The sequence below is a fragment of the Phalacrocorax carbo genome, chromosome Z (assembly GCF_963921805.1).
Source record: "Phalacrocorax carbo chromosome Z, bPhaCar2.1, whole genome shotgun sequence".
In the NCBI taxonomy this organism is placed as follows: domain Eukaryota; kingdom Metazoa; phylum Chordata; class Aves; order Suliformes; family Phalacrocoracidae; genus Phalacrocorax; species Phalacrocorax carbo.
Window position 1 is genome coordinate 50,396,634 of NC_087548.1, and position 21,208 is coordinate 50,417,841.

General features: G+C 39.7%; 1 protein-coding gene across 1 annotated transcript in view; it reads right to left on the reverse strand.

Moving 5' to 3' along the window:
* Positions 1-11,742: 11,742 nt before the first annotated feature.
* CHSY3 (chondroitin sulfate synthase 3) overlaps positions 11,743-21,208 on the reverse strand; it is a 178,130-nt gene continuing 168,664 nt past the window's right edge. The window contains exon 3 of the mRNA XM_064438676.1: positions 11,743-19,693. Within this exon, the coding sequence (XP_064294746.1) occupies positions 18,128-19,693 (1,566 nt within the window). The 3' untranslated portion in view covers positions 11,743-18,127. The remainder of the gene's footprint in view (positions 19,694-21,208) is intronic.

The window sequence follows — 21,208 nt, forward strand, 5'->3', positions numbered from 1 at the left end:
CAGGAATTCAGCTGGTGCTTCCATGGCTTAAACTAAAACTCTGATTTATTCTAACATCTAAGGGGGGAACATAAAAACAATAGAATTAGAAAACCTTATAGATTTTCGTTGCTAGCCACTTTTGGATAGCCTTTCCCACTGCTCTAAATAAATGCTGAAATGAAGACTGTTAAAGCATCAAGGCACGCAGGGTACAGCAGAGTGCACCAGTGCTGCTGCCAGCTGTAACTGCTGTGTTCACAGAGGTGGTAAGGTGACCAGAAGAAATGGCAGCCTTGCACTCAGTGTTTGCTTTTCCTCACACGCATCACAGCATGAGCTGGTCCCCACCCTCTGCCCCACCACTGCTAGGTGGTGCATAAATCTTGTTTGCACCAGGTTCTGGGAGAGGGCTTGAATATCCTTTAAGAGCTAGGAGATGCTCCAAAGGCCCAGAGTGTAAGCTGGGCCAGAATCAAACCTAAAATAAATATTTAAGACCACTGACTTCAATAGAAATTTTCTTGGCTTCAACTCGGTCTAGGTACCTGCTTCAAGTCTCTGTACTGTATGGTCAGCTTTCAGACATACTCCTCCCATACGTGAATGTCTCTTAGTAGAGCCAGAGCATACACACCTCTTGATAGAGACAGAGAGTTTTTGACCAAACAAGGTTAACATGAGTGACAAGAAAAGATCTCCCTCATTTCTGTTGTCAGATACTGCTCAGCGAACACTTAACTTCAGTGCTAAAATGGTGAGGGATTTTATGTCTTTGTTCTCTTAAAATTAACCAGCAATCAAATGCAACTACATTTTTATTGGCTTCAGAATCCACTGCAAGAGCAGTGAGAAAGCTGGGGGAAAGTTATCAGTACATGAAAACAAAGATGAACACTGTAGTCCATCATAATGAAAACCCATCACAGCTTCTGGTTGCTTACAGTAGCCCAGAACTACAACACAATAATGATACGCTACACTGCATTATCTGTGCAATTTCTTCACCTTACAAATCATGGAAAATGTGTGGGAGATGAGACAAAGATGGGACTTTTGACAGAACAGGGAGCTGTGCTCATTAACAGGTTTCCCCTTCCCCCTCTCACTTTGTCACAGTTGTCATTTCATCTCAGATTATGGAAACGCTTTCAATCTGCCTTTCTGCATTAGCCTGTCGTTAGTTTTACACTTTGTTCTTTCATCAGTGGTTCTTAATTACTGTAATTTTGTTCTACAGTCTTTGATAAACTCATGCAGTGTCCCATTTTCACGTTTTCATCCTACTGAATTGAAGGCGATGACTCCAGTAGTTGCAAACGGAGTTAAGGCAGGACTAAAATACCCCACCACACACAAATGATTAGGTACTCACATCATGGCTCCTGCTTTTGTGCAGTTATTTCAGTAGATAAAGCTTTGATGCAAGTTAAAGAAAGGCCGATACCGGGTATGTGTGGAAGGGAAGGAGAACAAAATAGATTTCATTACATTTTATCTGGACCTGGCTGCAGCGTCAGTCCAGTTTCCTAGATGGTTCTCTGATGCCTGCTTCTGACCAGGCATCAGATGTCCCTGCCTACTTGCCAGTACCAGCAGCCGGCGGGAATAGGCTTTAGCTGCATAACACTTACAGGGATGGGCTGGGGGTGATACACTTTGCTTAATCCAAGCTGAAAAAAGCAAAATGCTGAACAGTTACAAACACAAATATTGTTCCAAGGACAACTTCCAGATGACAGCTTCAGAACAAGTACGTTCAAAGGTGGTGTGACCCTATGTAAAGTCAACCTTTATAAGACAACTGCGTTTCATGTTTTTTTTCTTGGTTTGGTTTGGCTTCTTTTTTTTTAACTGGTTCATGAAGACAAATTCTTTCTTACTGGCACTGTTTCTCTCCTTCCTTTTTCAAGCAAGGGATATCAAATACAAAAGTGTGTGAAGTTTCTGTATGACCAAATTAATTGCACTCTTGAACCTGGTAAAGGGGCGCTTAAAGTAGGTGATCTACACAGTGGTAGTGGTCTGTAAGCAGACACAGAGAACAGTTTTCTGGAACATATATTTTTTGTCATTCAATGCTCTAGATATTAACTTCCAAACCCAGAACCATTGAACTTCAAGTAGCGACATGTGCTGGTTTTGGCTGAGAAGGGGTTTAATTCTCCTCACTGTGGGGAGTCGGGGACCTTTCCAGCTTCCCGAGCTTTGCCGCGTGGCAGGGGGGGCCGGGAGGGGCGGGGCCATGGCAGGTGCAGCTGACCCCGACTGGCCAATGGCAGGTTCATCCCACACCATGTGACCCCATGACCAGTATATTGAGGGGGGGCAGTTGCGGCTCGGGGGCGGCGCGGGGTCGGGTTGGCGGGTGGTGAGCGGCTGCGTCACGTGCGGTTTGTTTTGGCGGTTCATTCCCCTCCCCTCTCCCCTCCCTTCCCCCTTCCCCCGGGGCTTTGCGCCTCTCATTGTTCTCCTTTACATTGCATTTCTGTTGTTGTTTCTTTTAATTTTAATTATTAAACTGTTCTTATCCCAACCCATGAGCGTTACCCTTCTGATTCACTCCCCCATCTACCGGTGGGGGAGTGAGCGAGCGGCTGTGTGGGGCTGAGCTGCCAGCTAAACCACGACACAAGGGGACTTAGCTGCAGAACTCATTGATCTTAATGTGAATTGCATGGCTAGAAACCATAGTTTCTTTGCAAATGTATGTATAGCTGTTCAGCCTTTTTTTTGTTATTTAGCATTTCTCCTGACTGAAGCATTTGTATGTGAAGTAAAGTGATTGGAAGTTACCATAACAGAAATTTCTGTAATGTTCAAGTTCATATTTCTTCACATTTCTTCATATTTCTTCACAACTTGCAAGAGATTGTATGCTATAATATTATAGATAAAAGCATTATCTCTGCAAAGCTGGCCTCACAAGATCCTAAATCAGTGTATAATCTTATTAAAGGGTGAAGCAAAAAATACAATATAAGGCAAGAATTACATGAGACTTTTTTGTTACTGGGATGCACTGAAGCCCATAAATGGACTTGGCAGTCCACTGTACACGGTAAAAACACAGGCCAAGAAGTAGAATGGATCTCAGAGGCCTACTAGCTATGTGTCAAATAAGAGAGGAAGGGAGCAAAATGAAGATGTATTAGTCAGCAATAGGAGGCAGCATCCACTTCAGACATCTGTATAAGATGCTTGTTTAAAAACATGACAGAGTTTCGCAGCAGTGTCTTACATTGATGATGAAAGAGAGGTGATATGTATGGAGGAGAGCTCAGCTCCAGAAGTGCAGAAAGCAACGTTCATTTTAGGGAATAGAGATGATGGTTGGCTGGCATGGTGCCGGTTCCTAACTTATGTTTACTCAAAGCACATAATGACAAAAATATTATTGCACACCGTGTTTTGGATTTGCTGGGTTTGTAATGGTTCTCATTCTAACTTTGAGTTCTAGCAAGGCTCCCACCAAATTTATTAAGTTTGTCAAGGAAAAAATAAGGACATTACCAAATTTTTCCTCACACAATAGATTTAACTGCCGTTGTCAAAAATGTGCTATTCACGTGAGTTATAATCTTTTTAATAAAACTTCAGGAAACTGCATCATGCAACATGGAGCATGTGTTGTGAATCAAAGGTTACTCAAGCCAGACAGGTACCCTCCACAAGACATTACTGTTAACTGAAACTGATAATAATGTAACCGGGAGGATTTCTAAAGAGTCAATGGTGATGGTGATCATGATGTTTAATGGCATCCTATATCTAGGAAAGGTATCTTGATCTCATAGGTTTTAGCATGTTGTCAAACTGCATTGCTTTGATTAAACTTTGAGCTGCAAACCAATTGTTCCCATGATCAAAAATATACTAGTTGACAAAGCAAGTCCTGTTTGATTCCTTTGGCATTTGTTCAAGAACAGCTTTCCGCCAGCTTCTGCCAGCAAGGTCCTCTGGCCCATTTCAGCTCTGACAGCATGGGCTTTCTTAAACAGTTCATGAGCTCCAGTGGTGTTTGTATCCTCACCTTTTCCTGTGAACAAGTTAACAACCTATTTTCCAGGGTAAGCAGTAAATTTCTTCCTGTCTTCTCATTTTTATCTATTTAATCATGTAATGCAAGGGGTCTGGGCACAGGCCCAACAGAATAGGCACTACATGTACCCTGTGATTATGCTTCTCCAGCCACTGGGAATTTAATCTCAAAACTCACCTCCAGCATATTTTCCACTCTCCTCTTTTTCTTGCACCCCTTGATGTGCAAGCCTGAAAGACAGACCATCCTTTCTTCGTGTGACTTTTGGCCACACCAAATAATCCTTTTCTTCTCTAGTTAAAGGAAGAGGTGGCCAACACCTCCACACCAGCTATTTCTCTCTGTCACCCTCTGCTTCCTCAAGATGTCCTGTATTTCCCTCCAGGCCTGGAAGCACTAGTTGCCTATTTGCAAATGTAGTGCCATAGTTGCCTGTGGGATATCAACAGTGCAAGTAGTGACTGTCAGTTAATCTCAATGGACCCAACCAGTCCGGGCATAAATTAGAGCAGCTATAGGGTTGCTGCAGTGTGTGCTCGCCAGCTGTGTGAGACTGGCATAGCAACCTTTTGTCAATGTCTTCACAAAGTTTTTCTAACTCCATCCCACTTATGAAAAACTGAAGAGAGGTCCTAACAACCTCTCACAGCCCTGCTCTGAAGACACATGCACTCTCAATCTTGCTTTCTCTGTCTCAAAACATTTGAGGTGTGGATAGTAGTTGCAGTAATGGGGTTTACCTGAGTGGATAGTTCACAGTCCTTCTCTTCCAACAGCTGCAGGAATCCTGCTGCCTCCAAACCTGTTCAGTTCAAGCCACCTGTCTCCCCTTTCCTGAAGGTGGGTGCCACCTTTTGTAATGTCAGCAAGCACCACACCCTTACCAGGGCTGAAGCTTAATAAAGAGTGATAGAGCTCACAAGAAAATTGGCTTTAAACTTATTTCATCTTTCAGTATAATTTTGTCCAGTAATCTCAACCCTTTGCATTAATCATTACCTGCTTTCTCCTATACGATGTTTTTACACCACTTTTCCAAAAGCTGATCTTACCCTTACCACAACAGCGAAGAAGCTGCACAGCTTCTGAGACAATTTAGGAGTTTCAAATTATGTCTAGTGTAGCTTTAATCAGCCAAAAGATGCCATCCAAATTACATTCATCCTTCACTATTTTCCCCTTCCTTGCAGAATTCCATTTTAATAAGAAAACTCCCTGCAGAAAATCTTTAAAATCCTCTATCAAAAACTCTGTAAAGATGGCTTAATCTATAAATGTCCCATGGAATAACAGAAATTCCTTCTTTCTTACTCTCAGAGTTAGGGCAGATAAAGAGACAACTATGATTCATTCATATGACTGAATAGAAGTGGTACAGATTTCAAAAATCCTTTCTAAAAGTTAATTTCTTAAAAATGAGTATATTGCATCATAAAAATATGGCTTATGTAGAATATGGCCTATGCAATCTGTCTTATCAGTCTGATTTATGGATCCTACCTGCCTGCAAAAAGCACTGTCTGAATCACTTCACTTTGACACAGTCCTCCTTTGATACAGAAGCTCACTTCTGTATAAAAATGGGATAAACATATCCTGCTCTGAAGGACTGCTTTTCAGTTTCTCAGGAGCTTTTAGAAAAGGCAATCTCATCCACACAAGGTGGGTGAGAAAGAACAGGAAACTTTGATTCACATCAAGTTTTATTGGAGGACAAGATGGCAGCAAAATACTAAATAATTATGACTTAATGTTTAAAAATATTTTTTAAAAAAAGAAATACAAGATTTTGTAACAATAAGACTTGTAGAACATCTAAACATGTTTTGCTGGCAGTGTTGAAAGACTTGCTTCCTAAGCAAAGTTTTATTTCATTAGAAGGTAGATACAGAACCAGATCCTGAGTGCTGTCCAAATGTGATCTTAGTGAGTGCCTTCCTTGACACCGTCTACAAGTGTCAAGCCATTCCCAATCCATCCATTTTGCTTATTTTCTGAGCAAACTCAAGACTACTGTGATAACACTTGAGCTCCTATGTCAAGTAGCAGAAACTGTGTGCCACACTCTCTGATGCTGCCTGTTGGGCAGGAATCATATTAACTTTATGCTCCTTTTAGTGCTGGCATGCTCTCAAAGACCGTTTGGAAGTTAGGTTACAGCTCTATGTGGTCTGACTCATGCCAAAATTAAATAAGTGAACTAGGGAGAAAGATGGTGTGAATACACCACTGAGTATATTTATAGGGAAAAGCCCTCTAATTACTGAGACATATAAAACACACAGTCTGTATTACTGGTATTACTCTGTAAATTCTGAAATTGCTACAGTAATCTGGAGTGTACAGCTTGCCATTACAAGATCACTTGGTTTTTAGTTATAGGAAACCTTAGAGCAGTTCTATATTGAGTTCTAACAGATGCTTCAATCTTAGAGGTATTCCTTAATAGGTTCACAAAATTGTCATTTCTTCCTCCTCCTAACTGTTAAATGCCATCAGCAATTATTTAATTGGTCACTTGCTGCTCTCCAGAGTTTTCACCTTTAGTGGTCTGTGGGTCAATCTATTCTGACAGCCTCATGATGAGACCAATTTGGCGTATATTTCTGGTATTACAAGTGAACACCACATTTAGCAAGTCTAAACGACCCAGAGTAGACAAAAAAGAAAGAGATTATACAGGGCAATATCCAAATAAGCCATTTGTTCCCTTTTGTAGGAGGAAATGTCACTGCCTAAAAAAACTCAAGAACTGACAAAACACAGATTATCTTATTTCTATAATCCTAAAAGATAGCAATACATACAGAACATTTCATATCAGTGTCAGTGACATTCACCTTAGTGCATTTTCTTTTGTAACCAAGATATTACTATTGCTGTTTGGTGCTTCAGACTAGGTTTGCAGGAATGAAAATTAAGCCAAAATTTTGTTTATAAAATGACAAATCAATTCACCATTTAATAGCAGCTGGATCACAGTCCCAGGCTATCAAATCCCAAATATGCAATGCTTTATTGCATTTATTTATTGATACTGTTTATCAATACAGTATCATAGCACTTAACAGACATGTCTGGCCATGCTGGTAGTAAAGCAAGTCAGCCTACTGTCTTAGTTCAGTCCTCAGCAGGTAATTGCCTTCTTAACAACAGCAGCACTGCAGTTTATCTGAGAAATATCAATAAAAAACTTCCCTGAGATGCTCCACATCTTTCCTGCCTGGTCATCCCTGTGTCTTTTCCCTGTGATGTCTTTGTATCATTGAGTATCCTACTTACCGCTGCAGGACAAGGTGGGTCCTGGACAGAAGGTTGTAGTAGCTGTTTTGCACCTACGTATTCACTCCACAGATGTTTTTCAATTAATAATCCAGCAGAGTTTTTAGCAGTACAAATTACATCTGAAAACACATTCAGGCTACTAACTCAGAAAGAAATCAGTGGTTTCTACTGGAATGCTGCCTGAATACCATAATTTAAAAAACAGGCCTGCAAGGATGAACAAAACTAAACTTAAAGTATACAGGAGATGAAAGCAGGGACAAGTAACCCATAAGAAATAGGGAGACACTGTTCCAGCATGCAGAGGCAGCTTAGAAAAGCAAAAGCCACCAGGAATTGTCTCTGGCAAGTGAAATAAGGTAACAAAAAGGGCTGCTAAAGGTGTATCATTAGCAAATGCAAGAGAAGGGAAAATCCAGCTCCATTGGTGAACTGGGCAAGTGACATCATGTCGAAAGACGTGGAAAAGGTCAAGTTACTCAATAACTTCTTTGCCTATCTTGCTATTAAGATTTGTTTTCAGGAATCTTCAGGACTGTTAAGATTTGCCTTCAGGAATTTGCCTTCATAGACAAGCTGTTGATGTGTGGGCTGGATAAGCAGACAGTGAGGTGGGTGGAAAACTGTTTGAATGGCCAGGCCCAGAGGGGTGGTTATCAGTAGCACATAGTCTAGTTGGAGGCCAGTAACTAGTGATGTACCTCAGGGGTCTATACAGGCTCCAGCCCTGTTCAACATCTTAATTAAAGATCTTGATGATGGGTCAGAGTATATCTGGTACTTGGAGAGCTGTCTGATGTCACTGCAAGGCCACTCTTCATCATCTTTGAAAGGTGATGACATTCAAGAAAGGTTCTTGAGAATTGGGAGAAAGTAAATACCACCCCATCTAGCAAGATGGAGGATCCAGGGAATTATAAGCTGGTCATCTTCTCCTTGATCCTGGGAGGGAGAAAGATCAAATAATGCTGGAAATCATTTCCAAAGAAATGAAGGACAAGCAGCTGACTGGGAGTATTCAGCATGGATTTTCAAAGACCATGCCTGACCAACATGATAGCCTTCTACAATGAAATGACTGAGTTGGTGACTAAGGAAAGGGCAGTGGTTGCTGTTTATTTGGACTTCAGCAGGGCTTTCAACTATTTCAGAACATCCCCATAGGCAAACTGAAGATCTACAGACTAGATAAATTAATACTCATGTGGACTGAAGACTATCTGAATGGCCAGGCCCAACTCCAGATCCAAGATAGTCACTAGTGGTGTACCTCAGTAATCAATACCAGGGACAATATTGTTTCACATCTTCATTAATGACCTGGATGATGGGAGCAAGTGCACTTTCAACAAGTTTGCAGGTGATACAAAACTGGGAGGAATAATTAATATAGCAGGTGGGTGCTACCATTCAGAGGGACCTTGACAACCTGCAGAGAAACAAAAACAGGATACACAAACTCCTCTGCAAAGTTCTGCTCGTGGGCAGGGATAATCCCAGGCAACAGTACACACTAGGAGCTGACCAGGAATGGAAAGCAACTTTGCAGAGAAGGACCTCAGGTCCCAGTGGACAACCCAGCTGCCCACGAGCCAGCAATGTGCCCATGCAGCAAAGATGACCAACAGCCTTCTGTGCTACATTAGGAAGACCATTGCCAGTAGGAAGAGGGAGGCATGGCCAGGGAGAGCAGGGAGACATGGACAGAACAGGGAGACATGGACATGCTGGAGTGAGTCCAGTGAAGGGTCACAAAGATGATTAAGGGACTGGATATACAACAGGAGTCTGAGAGAGTGGGGAGTATTCAGCCTGGAGAAGAGAAAGCTCATGGGAATCTCATCCATATGTATAAATGCCTGATGGGTAGGGAATAAAGAAGACAGACACAGACTCTTCTCAGTAGTGCCCAGTGGTTTTAGTTAAACAGGTACATCTCAAAGGTTGCCCTTTGAGGCCGTGAAGATATTAAAAACCCAGCTGGACATAGCCACGTACAACCTGTGCTAGGTGATTCTGATTTGAGCAGGGGTTTGACCTAGATGATCTCCAGAGGTCCCTTCCCATCTCAGCCATTCTGTGATTGTGTGAGATTATGTAAAATATGTGTAGTACACAAGCATGAGAGTTTTTAGTAAGATGCTTATTCATCCTCAGGTAGCCCAACCCCACTGTGGAAAGGAGCATACTCTCCAGAGGCCTTGCTGACCCTACCACTGTGGGAGTGCTAACAGAACCAGCCCTGGAGTAGAGAAGTATGGGTGCATTTTTCCTCCACATTTCTCTCCTGAACACCTTTCCTGACATTTTAATTTACTTCACAAATACTACTGTCAGACAACACTTCGCAGTTGTCTGTAATGAAGCAACAGAGTTGTCATGAGTGCCAGCAGGAAAAAGAGCATTACAAAAATGTGACCTCATGAAGTCTGACATATGTCTCAGGAGATAAGCACCTCCTGCTTCTTCACATTTTCCCTCTGTGTTTTCAAAGGTTCACTTCTCTTGTCACTGAACCATTTAACATCTGCTGAATCAGTGAGTCTTGTATGCTTCAGCCCTAATATTGGAGGTGCATTTTAAAGTCTGGAAAGGTTTTGTGTTCCTGGTCCTGGCAAGAAACTCAGGATGTCAGGAAGACTGAGGAAAGTGATAATAAAATTCACGACAGTTTAAAGATAAGTGACAGGCAAATGGAAATGGCTTGCAATGGAGCTGGGAACTAATTCAACAAAGTACAGTAGTTTAGCAATTTTACACAGCAGTGGCATCATTACAGTGTCTAACTTAATCGGAATGTATGAATAAGCTACCAAGGTGTTGAAAAATAATTTTACCTGGAATATATAATTTTGGGTTTAATGCATAAGCCCACGACAAAATTTGTACACAAAATTTGATTCCTTGCTATGGTGATACTAAAAAGGAGATAGATTTCCTTAGTCCTCTAAGTTTGTCATCAGTATCCTAAGTACAGCAGAATCTCGAAACTGAAGGTGGAATAGGAAGGGAAAGGAAGATGGGACGAGACTGCAGAAACTCCCTCCGAGTGCCAGCTGTTTGTAATTTGAGGGCATTAAAATCTACAATTATTAAAATTAATAACAAGGATTTCTTTTTCCAAAGATGTACCGTAGCACTGGTGTTGCCATTTCTCTACCACTGAGCTTCAACTGTTAGTACTAAAGACAGCTCCCTCATTTTGTTTACTCTGTTCAGAAAAAGGAAATCCCAGTAACACCGCATCTGTTACTGTTAGCACAATAAAAATAGGAATATTTTAATATTAGTTTGGCATTTGCTTCTTAAGCCACCCCCAGGTAAAGCTGTGAGGTGCAGTGCTGCAGAAATATTTCCCATAACATGTTTCCCTTAACATGTCACCCAAACAGCACTGCAGAGCATTCTGTAACCAATGCTTAATGGTTACATTTATGCTAGTCCTTCAGGTTTTTTTTATTAAACCTTTCTAAGTTCTTCTTTTCTTCCTGCAGTTTCTTTCCTTCTATTGTGCTGTTTTTTCTCCCACCTACTTTAATGTCTACTTTAATTAAGTTCTGCACTGTGCCTGTATCTTCTTTCTTTCAAATCTATGTCCTCTGATTTCTCCCTCTCTTGTAAGGCTCTTACCCTTACATATCAAGGCTAGTGAAATTGTTTACCCACAGACTGAATTTCTACTTCACAAGGAAAAAAAAAAAAAAATCCATCTTCTTGGCTCCTTATATGATTTCCCATGCACTTTCCTTCCTATTGCCCAGCAGTACCTGCTCCTGTCACATAGACAGCATTTATGCTTTCTTTCCAGGAGGCTTAATGAATGGGCTTCCCCACCTGGTGCTGAGCTGAATCCAGGCAGACATGGTAGCTCCCTGTGGAGCACAGCAAGATGTCAAACATAAAGAAAAAGAAGAAAGGGAATATTCTCTCTGGTTTCTTACTTGCTCCTTTCTTTGCTTAGCTCCATGTTTTTCTCAGAGCAGGCTCTCACCAAGGGTGCTCTAGGACAAATCTTGATCTCTCTGGTCTCTTTCATATATGAGGGCAAGATCTAGGGATCTGCCCTTGTGTCCTTCCCTTAAATACCTGTTGGTCATGGAAGAAGTTATGACTGATATAATTCTTCATGCAATACAAATCTGCTGCTGTCAGCAGTTCTGGAGTGGGAAATATAACATTTCTCATTCACTTTTATGAGAGATGTCTTCTTATAACTTGTTTTGTTAAAAGCACCTATAGGGTCTGGATAATTTTCAGTATCAGCACATGCTGGGTGCATGGCTCATCATTTGGACCCAGGTATTTAAATAAATTTGCTCAGCTTTGCCAACAGAAAATATTCAGTCATAACTCATATTCATTCTGGACTTCTCATCAAGAAAAACAATCGCATCAATGCAGCAAATAAAAGACCATAGGTGAACATACTTTATTTCAACCATGTAGCTTTGCTTGCAGCTGTACACTACTGTCCAGAAGCCTTTGCTTAAAGAAACCCTTTTTCATTTAAAGCAGTGATGTACCACATAACAGTACAACATATGAAGTTACAATGGAAAGACTAGAGCATCTTAGGCACAAACAGAACAAAGCTGTCAAAGATCTCGCTCCCAGTTAAATAAAGTGTGCCACGTCTTAAAACAGAACAGGAAGAAGCCATAATTGCCAGTTAAACTACCACTGCAGTGAACTTGGGCATGCTGGTCAGAACAAACCAGGTGTGAAAGGTCTACAGTTTTGGTATTCTTACACATGGTTTCAGCAGTTGTCACTGCACGTACAAGTGGAACACAAAGCTTTCAGGAAGAAAGGAAAGATGAGTTCTACTTTAAAACAAGTTTTGTGTTCCACTCTCCTAACATAAGAAAGATACACATGCACCTCTCTAGATTTACATCATTCCTATCCATCCTGTCACCCATGAAACACTTTTTCTGCATTCCTCACTTACCTGCATTCCTAATTTTTATTCTTCAACTGCTGGCAGCACTGTGTTTGGACTTTGTGCCTCTTCCCAGCAGTCACACACTAGAAGCGTGAAGGTGGATCACTGGGTACCATGCGCTTTGTACAAATTCAGGCTTCTACTTCCTATGTCTGCCCACGACAGCCGGCTAAGAGAATTGTCCTTACCTGGGAGCAGATCTAAGCTTTGATTTTGAAGTTAACTATGCACAGTAGTTCTCTCTCTGGTCAGTCATGGTTCAATTACCCTTTTCAAAGCATTAGTGAGTTTATCTTTTCTTTAGTCAGCAGCATATGGACAAATGTGGAAAATAAACTCAGCATATTGCTCCATATTACCCTAAGCAAGGGCGAGAGCAAGTCATGAAGGCTCCCCAAATAACCAATAATAAAAATGTTCATGATCTCAAGCACAAGCATTTTTTTTTCATCATTCACTTTATTCTCTCTATTGCTTTTTTCTTCCCCCCGATGAAATCACCTAAAGGCAATTTACCTGCTCTAAGTAAAAGTATTTGGCACCTACATTAGCTAGCATACATCTCTCTTAGGAATATCTTCACAGAGCCCATTGCATTGCTGGGGTCTCCTTTTTGTATGAATGTCTTCAGTGGGTGTGTCCAGAAGTTGTGGCAGCAGGTGTATTTGACCTATGTACCTACCATCTGATTATGCCACACCACAGTCCCTCTGAATCTGAGGATCAGTCTCTCACATGTTTAGGCAAGTCCAGTAAGTCTTGCCTGCTGCATTAAGCTGGATACTATGCCCGTAGCTTTGCAGTCACTTAAAATCATTGCTAGATGTGGCTGATTTGTGAAGAACACTACCACACTGCAGGCATCCTATGCAGACCTGAGGACATCTTCCCACCAGCGCTACAAAAGAAACAAAACCCATCAGCCTACAGTATATAGTGTATCTTTTGATCTCTACCTACATGATTAAGCTTTCCACTAATGCTAAATAAACACTTAATCAGCAAGGATCCTTTTAATATATCTTGAAAGTTCCTATAAATGGAAAACATCTGTTGAATAATTAGGTTCCTAGAAAATAAGGATGTAAAATTAGTTTGTATCACATAGTCCATATATGTGCTGTCTTACATCTTAATACACATTATTTATTTTATTAAAATTATGGAACTGATAAATATACTTCTGAAATTCCAAATAAAAGATCTGAAGAAAAAAAAAATCCCAAACAAACAAAAAAAAGAGATGATGAAAATCCCCAGATTCTGTTCATTTTCCTAGACTTAAGTATTGGAAAGATTTTGCATTTCATTGCCTTGGTAGGATTCCAGTACGAAGGAAACCAGAGGAAGGGATGAAGTAATAATATTCAGAACACTTTTAACTTAAGAGTGACTGACAAATGGAAACAATTTGAAACAGGACTGGAAACTCATTCAGCAAAATACTCTAGTTCAGCAGTTTTATATGGCAGTGACATCATAAAACCATAACAGAAATATCATGCTAGCTCAAAAACTTTCAAATACTGAAGAAATATATACGGCAAATGGAAAAAAAAAAGAGGAAGAGAGAGTGAGTCATGAAAAGCTAGCTCATTAATCAAGTGAATAAATGCTGACAGAAGAAAATGTAAAGAAAATTATTCTAAGAAATTAATGAATTAAAAATGGACTGACTTAACTTTGTATGTTACTTACAGACTTATGACAGAGCATAACCTTCAGTGATATTCAGTTATTGTAAATAGTTAGACTTCTGTGAAACATCTCATTGTGCGGCAGTTTAGGACCATAATCATCACTGCTATCCACACATCATGGCTGATTTCTGTGTGTATCTACTACAGGCATTTTTTGTTTCCTTCTCATCTGATTCTTTTTTAAAAATAGAGCAGAAATACAAAACTTTCCTCTAGTCAGCAGCTCACCAATTCTTAGTCCATATTTTTTTCCAAAAATCCTAACTGATTTCAAGTTGCAAGAAATCAGATGTAGACTGCACATGTGTTTTGTTTATATCTTAAAGCTAGGATTGTTCTTTGGAGCAAAATCATCTGTGTGGCAAACTATGTCTTAACTAATCGCTAGAATTACTTCTTAGGAAACCAGCAGAAGTTTAAATTGCTTATTTGCTCTATTTAAAGAAAGTGGTTGTTAATTCATGCTCCTTGGAAGTCTCCACAGTTCCTCAGGATCCGCAGTGATCAGAGATGAGCCATTTTACCAGCATCATAATTGTTGCAAGAATCTTGAGGCACTGTTAAGCACACACTGGTACAAAGGCTCCAAAAGGCACTTTTGTGCACATCCTTATGGTCTTTGGTGAGTGCAGAAGGTGCTTCTCTCTGCACTGCTTTTTAGGAATACCGCTTGGCAGCTTTCTCCCTGCATGTCCCATGACATGGTAAGACTCCAAGTGCATGGTCCAGGCCCACTAGCCCCACTGAGTGGAAGCACTGCTGGTTCAGCCCCTTCCTTCACAATGCTCCTTGAGAAGAAAGAGGGAAGAGGTGTGGGGCCAGACTCTTTCCACCTGGGGACAGGGAGACACAGAATCTGCAGGAGATACCTTGACACCCCAACCCAATGAAACTTCAGTTCAGCATCCTCCTGTCATTCCTCCCAAGCCCTGATTAAAATGGCCCTTTTGCTTCCCAAAAGCAGCTGGTGGTAACCAGTGCAGCTCTTCTGTGCTGGCTTGCTCTGCCTATTTGCAGCTCCAAGGAGAGGCATCTGGCAGCGCTGGTGGTTGCAAGGAGGTGACTTGGGCAGAAGGTGCTGACTCCCACAGGTGAGTCTTATGTGTCCCCCTGGCCCTCTGCCTTTCTCCAGCTTGAGAACCAGTACCCTGATGCAGAGTACACTCAGCAAGTCTTAGGAAGCCCAACCTGATGTTTTGCCTTCATCAAGAAGATGCAAATGCTCTGCTAAATTAAGTACTGTAAATGGAAAAACATGTCAGGATGGGGGTGGCGTGGGGATTTCTGAGGTTTCTGCGTGGGGATTGCAGAGATTTTTTTTTAAGAACGGCAGTATCTGAAAAGCCAAAGTGTGAGCAGTTCACAACGCACTTCCCAGCAATCAAAATACGGAAGCTATTCCCAGGGTAAGGAGGTTTGGGAAAAATTGGTCATTACGTTCTACTGTGAATTCATTAGTTACGCATTTATAAAGGGACATCATACACAGAGAAATTTCATTTTACAATCAAGATTATGACTCAGACTAGACAAGCAAACAGTTGATTAGCACAGACATTCCCATCTTAATCTATACGTCCATAACATTACTCTAACACTTTTGTGCTTTTTTTTGTTTTAATATTATCTCCTTAGAAGGCATATTATTCCTTAAACAAACTAACACAAGTTCTCAAGTTATCTCAGGATAGTTATTTCAAAAGACAATGCAGTATTTCATAATAAACATTTATAATCAGGTTTTTAACAAAGTAATTCATCATATAAACAAATGAATCAGTCAGACACTAAATAAATATTTGTACTGGTAAATACTAGCGTTTTGCTTATATCATGTAGGACCTGATCCTGCAAGCCCTCTGTATACATCTTTATCCCCACTGAATGATTGGTTTCATTTCTTGTTCTAATCTACTATTTTACTTTGAGCTGAGCAAATACTTTCTGGCCACTAAGTTAAGTAATTGAAATAAGGACTGGAACATATCCCAGCGGACAATGATTTCCTTAGATGTCCTTGTAATTAATTCTTTTTTTCATGTTTGTGAAATCATCACAGACATTTATCAACAGGCATTCAGTTTTTGGTATTTACAATCTGAGTTGCATCAGTTAGTCAAGACTGATCAAATAAATTGTATGTTCCTTGTTCTTGGACCTCTGACTGAACAAAGCATGACCTCTACACTCAATTTAGAGTGGTTTCCAAGAATTATTTCATAAGTAATACTGCATTTCACTTTCTTCAGACATTTGAGCTAACAATACTAGGAAGGCAAGAGCCTCCAGGAGAATAACAAGCCAGCAGCTCTCCTTGGGGAGGGCAGTCAAGCATGAATTATCATCTATCTGTTCCCATCTACCACAATTACTACCTTCTCCAAGACAATGGGGAGAGCCTTTTTTAAAGCATACAGAAAGCTACGGCCAGTCCTTTAATTCTGAATTTACTCACTCCTTTGCAGGGATGCGTTTTTCCTTGCATGGTGAATCCAGAACAGAGAACCACAGATGAGAAACATTAACTGATCTACACACTTTCCTTGTGCCTTAGGAAATTTATCAGGATATTTTCATACAAATAGATGTGTCAATGAATTCCAATCTTTTAGTTGTTTTTTGAAAGGCAACAAAGGAGTCTCTTACAGCTGAAAAATTTCAAACTTAAATTCAATAATTGCATGCTTTTTCTGGCCCAGGTCTCTTTGAAATGTAGTTTGAAATCAAGGGTACTGAGGTTATTAGAGGTACCCACTGTATTAATTTAAGTTTTGCTGAATTCTGATGGTTTCTTGGATGCCTTTGAGCTCTTACCACAGTATAATATGAAATGTTTCAAGAATGTTGCAAAAATAATGATTGCAACAAATCACTGCCTGAACTGAAAAGAGGAACAAATTTTGAAATTACTCTCTGTATATATCTATATATATAGGGATATACACACACGCACGCACACACACATATATATCCCTATATAAACATTTCTCTACAATACAGAAATCTATTTTATTATTTCTTATGTTGGTATCATTTTAGATACTTTACTCTGTGAATCCACAATATGACAACTTCAGGGTGTCCAGAGAGATAAACCTTAACACAGTCTTACAACCTCCATTAATATAAATATATTGGCAAAGAACTTTGACCAGCAATAGTAAATTCTGAAACTTAAATAATTATTCTACAATTATTTTAACAACAAATTTCTACTGAGTACCAATATTCATGGAAAATGTAAAAAAAAAAAAAAAGGATACACCCTTTACCTTCTAACACTCTGTATCAAGTGCAGCTTTATGAAAGGAATGTAAAAGAAAATTATGTATTATAGATTCATTCTAAAAAGAGAAACAGCAACTTATACTATGTGTTTCAAAGAAAGAATACTGTATGCCTGCACTTTGTCATAAATGACTATGTTAAGTCATAGTTTCTTCTTGCCTGCAAATGAAGGACGTTGGTTCACAAATCTTCTAAAGTGTACAGAAGCATTTGATTAAATCCTTTTCCTTGTGAAAATAAAGTTCATTTACACTTAGAGTGAACAACAGTGAGGAGTTTTTTACTATAATAGGACATTTAAGGACCTTGGTAGCCAGTACCAGTGTATTTGCAAGTAGCTCCTCAGCTTTTCTGTTTTTGTTTTTTTTTTTTTTTAAAAATAAACGTACAATCATAGTTATTCATTTACTTTAAAAATTCTAAAGATGAAGAAAAGTAGCGTTTATACATACAAGTCCTCATATAAATTATAAAACTCAAGTTTATCTTATAGAGTTCCATCCCCAGAAGAAGCATAAAGCACTTTTGTGGTACCTTCACCAGTAAATATTTGTATCACATCAAATCTGAGAAATGCAACAAAGATGATACCGCATCCAAAAGCTGAAAGAGAACATTCTTCTGATGCAGTCTCTTTTGATGGATGTGCTCCATGGGATCATATGATTGCCGTGAACTGACTGAATTTCAAATAAAGGGAATATGAAGGAATTCACCTCACCAGTTCAGTAGGTATAAGGAACATCAGTGAACAGCAGACTCATCTCACTTGAGGTCAACAGTCTTTGGAAGACAACGAGGAGGGAGTTTAAAACTACAACAGCAAAATCAAATAATAATAACAATAATGAGGTAAACTCCCCTAAAAAGGCCAAATAGGCTGCAATGTCAGGAGAAAGTTTGATTGTACCTGACACCCAAATGTTTCTGTAGCCAGAGTTCAGCAAGCTGCATGGTAGAGGCAAAAGTACTTGCTTTGGACCCTAAGCACATTTTATATTGTTTCGGATCTAAACTGGGGTCACACTGAACTGGATGAAAAATATGGACAACTCCCACTTCTTGACTTCTGAAAGCCTTCAAGCCAGATGTTATCACTTTTGTAAAGAGGTCTACATCCTCAAGTCCCCAGCCTTGAATTGAGGTATCAAACCCACCAGCAGTAAGTAGATCGCTTTTGTAAATACAGGTAATTCCAAAGCCATACTCTCTCCAAAATCCAGTTCTTTTTGTGAAAACAAAACTACTGTCAGCTGGAGGATTGCCTCCATATATAACTTTTGGATCATACTGGCTAAAGATGATAGGGTAGTAAACCTGTTCTCCCTGAATAGTGTTATCTCTGCAACGCTGGAGGAAGTCTGGTGTGAATATCAGGTCAACATCACAGAAGAGCAGCAAAGTGCCATTGTCAAATTGAGATGAAGCCATTTCAAGACCTAAACCTCTAGAAAACTTTCCTGACATCGGAATCAGGGTCATATCTGCCTTAGGATACTTAATGCTGTATTCTTTTATTAGCTCTATGTGCTTTCTGGTGTCTTGGCCTGACTCAGAACTGAAGAGAATTATTGCCAACTTTACATTCTGCCTGGGAATTAGACAAGTCTTCTCAAAGTTATCCATAAATCTTGCGAAAATGTCAAATCTTCCTGTAAGAGGGACAAGAATATGTATTTTCTTGTTACTGCGTCCCCCCGTGTCTTTGGTGCCTTGGAATGATGAGGAAAAAATCTTTAAAGAACTTGAAAGAAAAGAGAAAGATTGAGTGTCAGTGTTGGTATCTTCCAGCAGGCTTCTTACATCCAGCTCCTCTGCTTCTTTGAAGAAGGGTTTGCTAAACAATTGCTGAAGGTAAGCATGCCGCCTCACTGGAACCGTAACTTTCCTTCCTTTGTGCCTTTTGTACAGAAGTAGTAAATCCAGGATATACTCCACTCCATGCAGAGGGTCCACCCTGCGGTAGCCATACTGTATTTCCTTGAAATCAATGAGCCTTCCTCTAGATCTAGAGTTCTCATTTATCATTTCCATGACTTGCATCACGGTGTCATCCAGTGCAGCCCGCAGGACGGTGCTCAGGCTTTGCCGGGGTGGCTGGTTCTCCACCATCGAGTAAAGAAATTTTCCTGTCAGGAACTCCCACTCAATGACTTCATCCCTTTCACGTGGCTGGAAGTGATTGAAAGATGGCATCACTCCCAGTTGCTGATCTTCTTTATTTACTTCACTGTTACTGAGCTTGCTCATCAGGGCACTTTCTCTATGGAGCTGGATGGTCCGATAGCGCAGTTCGGAAATTTTGCGACTCAGTATGTAATTGTGCAGCCTGTATTGGTAGGCTGGTCTTTTGTTTGGATGAAGTGTTATGGCTGTATGAATCTTGCTGTTGTGAAGATCTTGAATGTAACCCTTGCGGTTGTGTTCATAATTTTCATGGAATAATTGCTGCATCTAGAAAGAGAGAGAGAAAAAATAAAAGACTTTAAGTGGAAGCGCCTCTACCCATAAAGTGACCCATGTTGGTACTGTTAATCATTAACAATTCTTATAGATCATGGCTATTTTTAGGCACAGAACTTTACAGTATTCAGTAGGAACTATTTACACTGGTTTGGTCTCAGTTTCAGGACTGTCCACAGTAAGCAAATATTGTCCTCTAACTAATCAGAGGGGCTGATATCTTGGGTTTATTTTTACTTCATCTAGCTGCAAAAATAAAAGAAACACTTAACCAAAGGTCTGCAGATAATATTTCTGAGTTCCTAGGTGCAGGCTGTATGCTGCTATGCATGAAGCACTAAGTGTCCACCTACATCTAAACCCTTACTAGCACAGATCCTTACTGAAATATTAGCAACACTGATTATGTTTTTTAACAGGACCTTGGATTTATGTCTATGGAGCACAAAGCTGCTTGTATTTCCTATAGATATACTCAGATGGACAGTGCTACTTAACATTCAAAAACTGAATGTACTTCATTCTAACAAAACTATTTTTTTCCATGTGGACAAAGAATTCAGTGACTGAAATACAACCATTGCAATATGTGCGTTGGCAGGGTACATATAATAGAGTACATCAATTAAGCTATATATCATGCTAGTATACCTCACCCTGAGTAATTTCCAATGTATTTCTGTGGTAAGAAAAGACATTCTACTTCTGTAAAATTAGTAATTGTAGTATCTTCTAAATAGTGAAGAGATATATTTTATGTCTGAAGCACAGATTTACAATTTAAAGTATCTGGCCTTTATACCTTTCTATGCAAACAGCTAAACCATAAAGCAAATCATAAAACTTTCTCTGACTCAGTTTCCTCCCTAAAAGAAAACGTAGCTCATTATTAATTTAATGTGATGAGTATTTATTCTTAAATGAGAAGTAACATGGAGGAGTAAAATTTCAACATAATTTAAGACCCACTGCTCTTTGCTAAGCTAACTCCAGAGAAATCAAATTATTTCCCAAGATCTTTTTCATCTGCAAATGGACTGGTCTGTAATTAACACATAAGGAAAATGTGCTAATTAGATAGAAAATGTTGTTCAAGGAAGTGGTGTAAGCTTGAGCTATAATCAGACTTTGAGATGAGTATTGAAGTTTGTCTTTTATACACTGAGGAAATCAAGAGAGGTGAGGTCTGATGACACAATGTCTCAGACTCAAAACACAGCTCATTTTACTGCAATTCTTTCTAAACAGAGGTTTTGCTACTAGAAGTAATATTAAACATAGGGCAATAAATGTAAAATAACTCCTAACAAAGCTAAGAACCATGACAATTATTTAAAATCCATTAGCACGTGTGAGAAATACACTTTTTCATACTTAGAAAAACAGAATTTTGATATGATATTTCTGGAATCTCTCTCCTACCCTCTTCAGACCCCAAATGTCTCTGCTTGAGCAAACGTATTAGTCAGGTTAGCATTTCTGAGGCCATATAACATGGAGAAAAGC